General features: G+C 47.4%; 1 protein-coding gene across 1 annotated transcript; it reads right to left on the reverse strand.

Annotated features, from left to right (window-relative positions):
• Positions 1 to 6,322: 6,322 nt before the first annotated feature.
• Positions 6,323 to 10,277, reverse strand: ID1 (inhibitor of DNA binding 1, HLH protein). The gene is made up of 2 exons (XM_039363855.1): positions 9,812 to 10,277; positions 6,323 to 6,833 (listed from the first exon to the last, which is right to left on the reverse strand). Exons 1-2 carry the CDS (start codon positions 10,199 to 10,201, stop codon positions 6,792 to 6,794), a joined length of 432 nt encoding a protein of 143 aa, XP_039219789.1. The 5' UTR covers positions 10,202 to 10,277; the 3' UTR covers positions 6,323 to 6,791.
• Positions 10,278 to 12,773: the final 2,496 nt, after the last annotated feature.

A 12,773-nucleotide genomic window follows, 5' to 3' on the forward strand; every position in this document is an offset into this window, starting at 1 on the left:
AAATTATGGCTCCATTACGGTGGTAAATCGAGGACTGCCTGTGAATGAACCAATGCACAGTCTGTATTTAATAGGAAAACGGGTTTTTCTGTCCCTTTTTCTAAACTGACCAGTTTTATTCGGAGGTAAAGCTTTTGCAAGCTGCCTCTGGATAAAATGAGTTAGCCAGAAAAAGATGCTTGCGAAATGTAAACAGAGCCCAGGTACTTATTATCCTATCTGGTGGACATGCCCCAAAGCAAAATGATTTTGGGTTTCAAATACATTTGTGGCTGGAGAAAATGACTAAAAAACAAATAAAGACTTTAAACCAGAATTATTCTTGTTAGGAATAACAGGAGCTAATTATGAGAAAGATTGCAGATGTTTAATGCTACACGTATTAACGGCAGCAAGAATTGTATTTGCCCAAACTTGGAAAAATGAAAACTTACCAGCTGAAGAAGTTACTAATTAAGAAAATTCTACAGTGTGCAGAAATGGACAGATGGACTTTAAAGATAAAAGAGAAAGAAGACTCCGTGTGCTTTAGCATATGGGATAATTTCTATTAATGCCTAGAAAGACAAATTAGAGAGAAAGGAACGTGATATGTAATTTTGAATATATATATATTAGCAAGAAGAAGGCTATGGAGTGATTAACATATTGTTTATGATAATTAACTATATCTATTATTATTGATTAAATACATGTGCCTAGACATTATGCTGTTTGCTAAATATTGAAAATGTTATTTGGAAAAACCCCAACCCTAACCCTAATCCTAACCCTAATCCCGACCCCACTTTATCCCTAACTCTATAAAAACGAATAAAATCTATACAAAAAAAAAGAGAAAGATGCTAGTGTATTGCTTCTGATTTTCGGCCCTGCGGATTAAGATACCTCTTTTTGGGGGGGGGGGGCCATAACAAAACATGGTGATTTATTGTTTCATTAGTTCATTCTTTATATATATATATATATATAGGTCTTGGTTATTCGGGTTTTCTCCCGCATAAAATTGGAAGTGTCTTGGCGACGTTTCAACGAAGTCCCATTCGTCATCTTCAGGCTGGTGTTTTCAGCTTCGTGCTTCGAGGAGCACGAAGCTGAAAACACCAGCTGAAAACACCTCGAAGCACGAAGCTGAAAACACCAGCCTGAAGATGACGAATGGGACTTCGTCGAAATGTCACCAAGACACTTCCAATTTTACGCGGGAGAAAACCTGAATAACCAAAGACCTATATATATATTCTTAATTTTCTATTTTTACAATCAAGTGCTTCGTAGACAACGTGTTGACCTGGGTCCATTAGTAATTCCGTGGCACATCTAAGCTTCTTCAAACTAAATCCAATATTACGCCATCCAATACTTCCTCTTTTCTTCCGGGAATAAATATTTTTCCCACATTAAGCAAATACAGTTCTTCTTGTTGTTAATCAATATACTGTTCAATATCAGCATTTATTACAGTTTTCTAATCGTATCAAGGATATCGGTTTAAAATTATCTTTTCTAACCGAAACATATCCTAATTGCATTTGCACTCAATATCCATTTATTCATCCAGTATCCTATTTTCGCTTCTTCCCCCCCCCCCAATTTTTAACGTGCTTCTTTTTCCCACTATAAATTAATCTCAAGGAATTGTAATTATATTTCCCTCCCTCCAATGAATCTGATTTTCTTTTTGGTAGCCTGTGGGTCTTAGATCTGTAGATATGCCCCTCTATCCTTCTCATGCCACTCAAAGTTGCCCAGCTAAATCCCTCTAATTTCATTTCCTGAAAGAGCCTGAGGTCTCTCCAGGCTGATGTCCCCCTATGGGGGGGTCTCCTTCCTACGAGCCCCTTCTTTTCCATTGCTGCCAGCCCCTCCCTTCTGTACAGGTAGAATTTCCATTGCAAAGCAAAGAAGTTGTGAAATAAGTCATGCCCCGTTTTATGACCTTGACACGGTTGTTAAGCGAATCTGCCATTTGACTAAAATGGCATAGGGTTTCCTACCTGAGCAGGGGGGTTGGACTAGATGACCTCCAAGATCCCTTCCAATTGTATTATTATTTATTATGAAGAGACTGGACAGCCATTTGACTAAAATGGTATAGGGTTTCCTACCTGAGCAGGGGGGGTTGGACTAGATGACCTCCAAGGCCCCTTCCAACTGTATTATTATTTATTATGAAGAGACTGGACAGCCATTTGACTAAAACGGTATAGGGTTTCCTACCTGAGCAGGGGGGTTGGACTAGATGATCTCCAAGGTCCCTTCCAACTTTATTTATTTATTTATATTTATATTTTTATTATTACATCTCTGCGCTCAATAAGTGAAATCGCATGATTGTTAAGCAAATCAGGCTCCCCCCCCCCCATTGACTTTGCTTGCCGGGAGCCGGCTGGGAAGATTACAAATGGCAATCATGAGAGCCCGGGACAGTGCAACCGTCATTAAATACATGCCAGTTACCAAGCCTCCAAATTTTGATCATGTGACCTCAGGGATTGTGCAACGGGCATAACTGCGAGGCCTGCTGGCAAATAATTTTTTTTTTCAGTACTGTTGTTATAACTAGGGTCTCCTGCTTGAGCAGAGAGCGGGACTATTCATCAGAAATGGTATAGGGTTTCCTGCCTGAGCAGGAGATTGGACTAGATGACCTCCAAGGTCCCTTCTATTATTATTATAGCTGGAAGGGACCATGGAGGTCTTCTAGTCCAGCCCCCTGCTCAAGTAGGAGACCCTACACTATTTCAGACAGGTGGCTATCCAACCTCTTCTCAAAATCCTCCAGTGATGGAGCACCCACAACGTCTGGTGGCAAGCAGTTCCACTGGTTCATTGTTCTCACCAGGTTCCAGGTTGCTTCTCTCCTTGATTAGTTTCCATCCCTCGTTTCTTGTCCTTCTGCCTTCGGGTGCTTTGCAGAATAGGTGGACCCCCCTCTTCCTTGTGGTAGCCCCTCAAATAATGGTATACTATCATGTCCCACTATATCTCCCCCCAGTCCTTTTCTCCACACTAGCCATACCCAATTCCTGCAACTGTTCACCTTTTAGCCTCCAGGCGCGTAATCATCTTAGTTGCTCTTCTCTGCACTCTTTTATCTATAATCTCAACATCTTTTTTTCTATCCTGGTGATCACAACTGGATGCAATTTTCTCTAGACCCAGTTCCTATATATTTTTCTTTGTATTTTTTTTTTGTCTCCAGGCCCTTAAATCATCTTAATTGTTCTTCTTTGCACTCTTTATGTACAATCTCAACATCTTTTTTTCTATTCTGGTGATCACAACTGGATGCAGTTTTCTCTAGACCAGTGGTTCTCAACCTGTGGGTCGGGACCCCATTTGGGGTCGAACGACCATTTCACGGGGGTCGCCAAACAACGCACTCCGCCATTTTTTTCCCCCTTTTCCTTAGCTGTGCTACTCCCTTTTATTCTATTGGCTTTTGAAAGCCAATAGAATAGACTCTCTTGAATAGAGTCTAATTCTATTGGCTTTCCAAAACCAATAGGAATTGTCCAGGCTGTCTCTGCCCTGCTGAGCCCGCCAAAAGTCCCATTCTGCAAACGGTGCTGCACCGGTTGAGTAGTCCTCGACTTACGACCGGTTGAGTAGTCCTTGACTTACGACCGGTTGGAGGTCGCGGCATTAAAAAGCTTGAGAACCACTGCTCTAGACCCAGTTCCTATATATTTTTTTGTATTTTTTTTTTTTTGTCTCCAGGCCCTTAAATCATCTTAATTGTTTTTCTTTGCACTCTTTATGTACAATCTCAACATCTTTTTTTCTATCCTGGTGATCAACAACTGGATGCAGTTTTCTCCAGACTGGCCATCCCCAGTTCCTATGTATTTTTCTTCGTATTATTATTTTTTTTGGGGGGGGGGGTCTCCAAGCCTTCAATCACCATAGTTGGTCTTCTCTGCAGGCCTCCTTAGAAGATCTCCACGGCCTGTCCCGACTGTTCCTTCTCTAATTCTGCAATCCAGCTTTGCTCCACGGGGTAAACTCTTGCCTCCAGCTTAGCAGCTGCTCAGCAAATTTACTCAGCCCTGCCTTCTCCACCTCTAGGGACTGGCAGGGACCGGTTCCTTCCCACTCAAGCTGCAGCATTACTCACTGCTCTTCAGCACTGCCCTAACCCACCCAGTTTCCGCAGAAAAGTCACCCCAACCAGCAGGCCAAGTTGCAAATGACGCTGCACCCAGGAACACTAAAAGAGCACACTGCTGCCTTTGAGGTATGGGCCTCAGTTTCCCAGGGCTGAGAGTGGGAAGAAAAGGAATCAAAATAGCTTGGGAGAGGGTTGCAGGGCAGAAAACATGTGACACTAAAATAATAATAAAGTTGGAAGGTACCTTGGAGGTCATCTAGTCCAACCCCCTGCTCAGGGAGGAAACCGTACACCATTTCAGTCAAATGGCTGCCCAGTCTCTTCTTAAAAACTTCCAGTGTTGGAGCATTTACTGCTTCTGGAGGTCGGCTGTTCCACTGGCTAATTTTTCTCACTGTCAGGAAGTTTCTCCTCAGTTCTAGGTTGCTTCTCTCCTTGATTAGTTTCCATCCGTCACTTCTTGTCCTGCCTTCAAGCGCTTTGGAGGATAGCTTGACTCCCTCTTCTTTGGGGCAGCCCCTGAGATACTGGAAGGCTGCTATCATGTCCCCCCTCGTCCTTCTCTTTGTTACAAGGGAGCCCAAAATTTCTGTTGCTAAGCCAGACAGTTGTTAAGCGAGTTTTGGACTTTTGCCAACATTGTTAAGCGAATCATTGCGATTGTTAATAATAATAAAGTTGGAAGGAACCTTGGAGGTTAGTAGACTGGTTATGTGAATCTAGTTTCCTCACTGATTTGATCTGTCTGGTCACAAAAGGGGATCATGTGAGCCCAAGGACACTGCAGCCGTTAGTCCTCAATTTACAACAGTTCATTTAGTGACCAAAGTGATGACAGCACTGAAAAAAGTGACAAGGCCGTTTTTCCCACTTACGACCATTTTGCAACATCCCCACCTTCACGTGATCAAAATTCAGTCAGCTTGGCGACCGACTCGCATTTACGACGGCCGCAGTGTCCCAGGGTTACGTGATTCCCCCTTTTGCGACTTTCTGACAAGCAGTCAGTGGGGAAGCCGGGTTCACTTAACAACCGTGTTACTTACTTAACAGCCGCAGGGACTCAGTTAACGACTGCAGTCGGAAAATGAGAAAAAAAATCACATAATAAATGTTTCACTTAGCAACAAAAGTTTGGGGCTCAGTTGAGGACTACCTGTGTGAGCCAGTTGCCAATTTTGATTGTATGGCTGTGGGGAATGCTGCGAAGGGCGTTAAGTGTGAAAAAATGGTCATAAGTCACTTTTTCCGGTACCATTTAACTTTGGTCGCTAAATGTATTGCTGTAAGTCAAGGACCACCTCTTATCTTTGGTGGGTCTGAATTTCCCAACTCTGAAAGGAGTAGAAAACAAGAGTTTTCCGAAGTTATGGGAGCTGCGAGCTGCATCTGTTGAAAATTGGGCAGCCATTTTTCAGGAGGAGGAGCTGAGGACCCTGTTCTGGGCAGGGGGTTGGACTAGATGACCTCAAAGGTCCCTTCCAGGCTAAGATTCTGATTCTCCTGCCTTCAGGCATCATCATCGAGGAGAGTTTTATCTCAGCCTTTTACCAGAGTGGGTTATCTCCCAAGTGTTTAGAATGCTAGGGCTGGGAGGGACCTCAGAGGTCATCTAGTCCAACCCCTTGCTCAAGGCAGGAGACCTATCCTCCAGGTCAGCACTTTCTCATTCCCAGCCTGATTGAGACCAAGTTTAGCCTCTTCTTTCTTTCACTCACACATTCACAAAGGTCGCTTTTAAACTGGTGGACTTTTAACAAGGCTGGCTGGGGAATTCTGGGAGTTGAAATCCACAAAGCAGGCCAGCGCCAAGAAACACTGTAATTGACAGCCATTCCTGGCGTACGATTGGTGGAGTTTCCAAGAGACTGGACAGCCATTTGTCCAAAATGGTATACGGTTTCCTGCCTGAGCAGGGGGTTGGACTCAATGACCTCCAAGGTCCCTTCCAACTTTATTATTATATTATTACTATTATTATTATTATTATTATTATTATTATTATTATTATTATTATTATTATTATTATATAAGGGCTCAGGGCTGGCTGAGGAATTCTGGGAGTTGAAGTCCATAAGTCTTAAAGTTGCCAAGTTTGAAGACCCCTGGCTGTGACATCAAACCCAAGTCCCCCCCCCAAGTATTGAACTGAAGTCTGGGGATCTCCCCCCCCTCCCAGCCCCAATGAAACACACTCTACAAAAACAGCCTTTTTTCACAGCAATATGCATTTGTTCCCTAACAGCAAAAAAATATAGAAAAATATTCTCAGAGATAGGAGCATTGTAATATACAATACGGTCGATTCTCAGAAAACTGAGAAATATTCGGGTGAAGTTTTAATCCTAGCTTTTTTTTAAGAAAGCAAAAAAAAAAGAGGGGAAAAAAGGCACTGTCCCATCAAGACGTTAAAAGATGCCTATTCAGAGTCCAATTCTAGCGGAGTTGATCCCTTCTGGAATTAAGCACCAGGGCGATAAAAGACGAGAAGTCCCATCAACATCTGGATCTGTAAAACCACTTTCAATCTGCTGTGCGGCCCACATCTGGGGAGATAGGAATGGGGCAGACAAGGGAGCCCCCCCATCACCAGCGAAGCACCCCATTCTTTTTTTCCCTGCCATTGGAGGGATAGGAAGCATTTCAACAGATCTTCTGGCAGCCTTCAAAGGGATCTTCAGCGGCACAAGATTCCGTCATCCGGGCTAACACAAGCAGGCTGTTTTAAAAAACGAAACGAAAAACAACTTGTTAAGATAAGACATTAGCAGCAGCGTTTCTACCCTTAGTTTAATGAAGAGAAAGGATGAGGGGGGACAGGATAGCAGTCTTCCAGTATCTCAGGGGCTACCCCAAAGAAGAGGGAGTCAAGCTCTTCCCCAAAGCCCCTAAAGGCAGGACAAGAAGCAACGGATGGAAACCAATTAAGGAGAGAAGCAACCTAGAACTAAGGAGAAACTTCCTGACAGAACAATTAATCAGTGGAACGAGTTGCCACCAGAAGCGGTGACTGCTCCAACACTGGAAGTTTTTAAGAAGAGACTGGGCAACCATTTGAAATGGTCTAGGGTTTCCTGCCTGAGCAGGGGGTTGGACTAGATGACCTCCAAGGTCCCTTTCAATTCTGTTATTGTTATTTAGTGGAATGGCTTGCCTCCAGAAGCGGTGAATGCTCCAACGCTGGAAGTTTTTAAGAGACTGGACAACCGTTTGTCTGAAATGGTATAGGGTTTCCTGCCTGAGCAGGGGATTGGACTAGATGACCTCCAAGGTCCCTTCCAACATTATTATCATCATCCCAGGACAAAAAAGTTCAATGGTTACTGTACAGTTTGCAGTGGTCAAAAGAGGAACAAAAAAAAATAATAATAAAAGACGGCGACAGCAGCTTGCAAACATCACCAGAGTGATGTCAACAGGAGTGTTGTGAAACTCGGAAGCCGACACGTCCCTAAAACAGCTGTTTCATCCAGAGACTTCTCTCTTCTTTGCATTTATTCCCATCTCTTTAAGATTGGAAAAGCCAGGTGGGGAAAAAAAAAAACCCGCAAACTCACCCAGAATCCAACAGCGAATGCCCTTGATTGGCACAATTAAAAGAATCCTCAATCTCATTAAATAAAATTCCAAATAAGCAAACCTTGGTGTTTTATAAAGGAGAAGGGAATACACAGCTGTATTTGGATAGGGCTCAACTTACAGCTACAACTGAACCCAACGGTTTGTTAAGGGAGACATCTGTCAAGTGAGTGGTGCCTCATTTTTGTTAAGCCAATCATTGCAGTGAGTAACGTTTTGTTAAGTGAGCCTGGCTTGACTTTACTTGTTGGAAGGAAACAAAAAGGGATGATGTGACCTTGAAACCCAGCAACGGTCATCAGTATGAACCAGTTGCCAAGCATCTGGATTTTGATCACCTGCTCATGGGGACGCTACAAAGGTGGTGACTGAAAAATGGTCACGTCGCTTTTTTCAGTGCCAAACAGTCACTAAATGAACTGTTGTAAATAGAGAACAACCTGTACTTTCTACAAAAGGACCATATTCCAGAATATATACATATACATATACATATACATATACATATATATATATATATATATATATATATATATATATATATATATATGTAGGTCTTTGGTTGTTCGGGTTTTCTCCCGCATAAAATTGGAAGTGTCTTGGTGACATTTCGATGAAGTCCCATTGGTCATCTTCAGGCTGGTGTTTTCAGCTTCGTGCTTCTAGGAAGCACAAAGCCGAAAACACCAGCCTGAAGATAACCAATGGGACTTCGTCGAAACGTCGCCAAGACATTTCCAATTTTACGTAGGAGAAAACCCGAACAACCAAAGATCTACATATATATATATTATACAAAAATATATAAAAAGAGGAAAAAAATTTTTAAAAATCCAACCTGCAAAGAAGCAGATTTGCAAACTGGCTGATTGGAGGTTTACGTAAATTTTGGAAGTAAACAGCCCAGCAGCCTTGAACCGATTTGGAAAGAGTGACACAATTCAGACGGCGAATTACAGGGAAATCCTCTCTAATTCTCAAGATCCTAAAGTGACTTTTTTTTTTCCTCTAAGAATCCAGGGAGACGGTAGCGCTTTCTGTGGCTACCCAAAATTTATTCAAAAGCCAAAACTTTCTTTCCAAAGCTTCTGCCTGGTTAGAGAACTTGTTACAACTCTTGACTTGTAAAGGGCGCCACAAGATCCGGCTGGATTTGCGGCTAGCCAAATTGACCAAAATTTCCTTTCTACTGTTCTACACAATCTTCAGCCATGCTGGCAGGTCGCTGGCATCCCCTGGGGCCCACCTGGGGGGGGGGAACATCGATGCCCACCAGAAGGACTGGCAAGGATGGCCCTTGGCACAGGGATGAGAATGCCCCTCCACCCTTGCAAGCAGAATTCCTGTTCGGTGGCCCACGGATTTATTGGGAGAAGGGCAGGAGACCCCACACCAACAATGGGAGGCATAACTGACCCCCCAAAAAAACCCTACAAGAAACTCTCCGGAGCCTGGCAGCGCTCTTGGAAGTAACTCAGGAGCATGAAGTGGGGTGCAGACGGACACAAAACCCACGGAGCCCTCACTGCACACTCTGCGCCCTGGTAGGAGACGGGAATAAACCCCACGGAGGGCTCGCTACGCGTTCTGGGCGCGGGTGGGAGATGAGCACAAGCCCCACGGAGCCCTCGCTGCGCACTCTGCGCCCGGGTGGGAGACGGGAACAAACCCCACGGAGGGCTCGCTACGCGTTCTGGGCGCGGGTGGGAGATGGGCACAAACCCACGGAGCCCTTGTTCAGATTCTGGGCGCAGATGGGCACAAGGAGCCCTTGCTGCGCACTGCGCGAGTGGGAGATGAGCACGGACTCACGGAGCCCTTGTCCGGGTTCTGGGCGCGGGTGGGAGACGGGAAGAAGCCCCACGGAGGGCTCGCTGCGTGTTCTGGGCGCGGGTGGGAGATGGGCACAAGCCCCACGGAGCCCTCGCTGAGCAGTCTGCGCGCGGGTGGGAGGTGGGCACAACCCCAAGGAATCTTTGTTCGGGTTCTGGGTGCGGGTGGGAGAGGAGCACAAGCCCCACGGAGACCTCTCTGCGTGCTCTGAGCGCGGGTGGGAGACGGGCACAAACCCACGGAGCCCTCTCCTGGGGGGATCTGCCCTGGCGGGGAGGGGCTCACCTCGGCTCCGGCCGGCTCGTCCACGCCCCGCGGCGGGGGCGCCCCGGCGGTCAGCGGGTCCTGCAGCTCGTGTTGGAGCGCCCAAATGTAATCGATCACGTGCTGGAGGATCTCCACTTTGGACACGCGGCGGTGGCGAGGCAAGGTGGGCACCAGCGCGGCCAGGCGCGAATAGCAGCCCTTCATGTCCAGAAGCAGCGAGGCGGCGGCAGCGGCGGCGGCTTGCTCCGGCCCGAGGGGCAAGCCCCGGGAAGGGGGGCTGCCCACGCGAGACAGCGACACGCTCTGCTCCGAGAGGCAGCGCGGCGAAGGCTCGCCCCCCGCGCCCTTGAGAGCGCAGCTAGGGCCGGGGGATGCGGCGGGGGCAGCGGCGGCGGGGACCACCTTCATGGCCGGGAGACGAGACGCGGACGCAACCCCGAGGACAGAACACGCTGGCACAACCAAACGCGCATGGAACGCAGCCGCGAGTGAAGCTCCGGCGCCCAAGAGGCGGCTTTTATAGCGATCCGAGCCGCGGGGCGGAGCCACGCGGCTGCCGGGCAGCCAATGACAGGAGCGGGGCGTGACTTGCCGCTCTCATGCTTTCATTGATCGGACTCGGGACTCATTTGTTTGCAAACGCGGGTTTCGCCCCCTCTGCTGGTCGTGTGAAGGGGGGAGGGAAGAAGAGGAAGGGGAGGGGGGCCAGGTGCAGGTGGAGGGTGCCCCGGGACATGTTGTCGGGAGGGAGGGGGGGAGGGAAGGTTGAAAGGAGTCTATTGACAGCTTTGACACTTCTTCCTCTCCGCGACCCGCAGAGACGGAAACAAAAGTATGTCTGAACATTCCTTCTCTCGCCTCCTCTTCCGCACCTCGAGCACATTGTGGGCGCCCCCCCCCCGCGACAAATTTAGTGGGGAGGGGGCGCATTCAGCCTTGAGGAATCCAGGCAGGCGATGCTCTGGAGGAATGTGATTTGACAGCCGTTTTTTTTTTTTTCAGCTCGCTCCGGAATCTGCTGGTCTGGGGGGGGGGGCAAGCAGACTACAAAACCCATGACTTCCACCCTGCCAGTTGGGAACTATTGGATCTGTGCCAGGAGGCATCTGGAGGGCTTGATGAAGGACACTACCTGGATGGGGGTTTTCTTTGCCCCCCCCCTTCCCTGGAGGTTCCTTCAACGCCTGCGGAACGGACGGCGACAATGCAGCATCTAATCTTGGCCTGACCTAGTCGGGCGCGTTGTGTGAACGGAGCCACCGAATGCGGCAGCCGGAACTGATAACGGCAATTTTCAGATCGGTTTCCTGGTTCCGCAACGAGGTCCATGTGGACGGGGATTCTCGGGTCAGGCTACACGCACGGAGGCTACACACCCGTGTGTTGTCTCAAGTTGTCCCTGGCAGGAATCGTGTCGAGGTGGAAGACTGGATTGAGTGACTTAAAGGTCACAATCACGCCTCTTTTCCTCAGTGTGTGTGTGTGTCGTTTATCCTGTGTTTTGTGTGTTATTTGCTGTGTTGGTGTGTCATTTTATATATTATTACGATGTGTGTTTTGTGTGTCGTTTCTGTGCTTTGTGTTATACTCTGTATTTTGGGTTGGTGTGTCATTTATTGTGTGTTGCGTGTGTATGTCTGTGTAAAACAGGCCTGAATTGTCATAAAACGCTCGAATTGGCGTCCCCATTCACTTTAAAAGTGAAAATCACAGCCTGGCAAAGAGGCGACAACGCGTCCCTAAATGACACGAAAATCCACGCGAAAAGCTTCCCAAGCCGCGGATCGCAAGGAGCGTCGCTGCGTGGTCTCCCGTCCGGCTATCCAAACCGCAACCAGGGCCTTTTCGCACGTTCCCAGCCCTCCCTTCCAGAGAAAACCCTTTGCCTCTTGCACCAATTTCCGCCCGTGTTCCATTCGCACGACCATCGGGGTCCCTGACCTAACACGCTCCGCTTCTCCCCCGCCCGGACCTCGACCTGGAGTGTTGCCGTTCATAGCAGTTTCCCACAGCGGGCGCAGCCGCCGCTCCCTCCCCCGCCCGGCTCCCTGCCTTAACAAGCCGCTCAGACCGCCAGACGCCAAGGCCCGTGACGTCACCCATTCATAAAAATCCCGAGCGCTGTCATCTTGGCGCCTGGCGGCCGGTGCTCATGGAAACCAGAAGGAGGCGGGGCCAGCTGAGCAGCGTCTCCGCCCGCCGCGCTCTTCCACTCACCTGCCCGGCCGCCCTGGGAGCCGCGGAGCCCAGCGGGGCTGTTTTATCATCCTCCCTCAAGTGAGTTTTGCCCCAGTTTACAACTTTCTGGCCATCGTTGTTAAGTGACTCACTGCACTGGAAGTTTTTTAAGAAGAGACCGGACAGCCATTTGTCTGAAATGGTATAGAGTTTCCTGCCTGAGCAGCGGGTTAGACTAGATGACCTCCAAGGTCCCTTCCAATATCATCATCATCATCATCATCATTATTATTATTATTATTATTATTATTATTATTATTATTATTAATCATTGCACAGTCAGCCAGATGTTCAGACTGGATTTGGCATTTTTGTCTACCTATCGAGTCCTTACCCAGGACCTGGGATAGGCAGATGTGGATGTTTGATGGTATTACAGATCTCGTCGTAGGATGGAAGCAGTTCCTAGTAAGGCCGCCTTTTGCAATTGACTAATAGCGAATTTGTCAGTGCCGATGGTGTTCAAGTGGTGCTCCAGTTGTTTTGGGATTGCACCAAAGGAGCCTATGACTATTGGTATTCCCCTTGCTTGCCTTTGCCACAGTCTTTCTATTTCTATTTGTAGGTCTTTGTATTTTGTGATCTTTTCCAGTTCTTTCTCGTCTTTTCTGCTGTCTCCAGGCACTGCCACGTCCACTATCCAGACTTTTTTGTCTTTCTTATCGACAATTGTTAAGTCTGGGGTGTTATGTTGCAGGTGCTTGTCTGTTTGAATTCTGAAGTCCCAGAGCAGTTTAATTTT

The sequence above is a fragment of the Crotalus tigris genome, unplaced genomic scaffold (genome assembly GCF_016545835.1).
Source record: "Crotalus tigris isolate CLP2741 ecotype Arizona unplaced genomic scaffold, ASM1654583v1 scf7180000019601.482383, whole genome shotgun sequence".
NCBI lineage: Eukaryota > Metazoa > Chordata > Lepidosauria > Squamata > Viperidae > Crotalus > Crotalus tigris.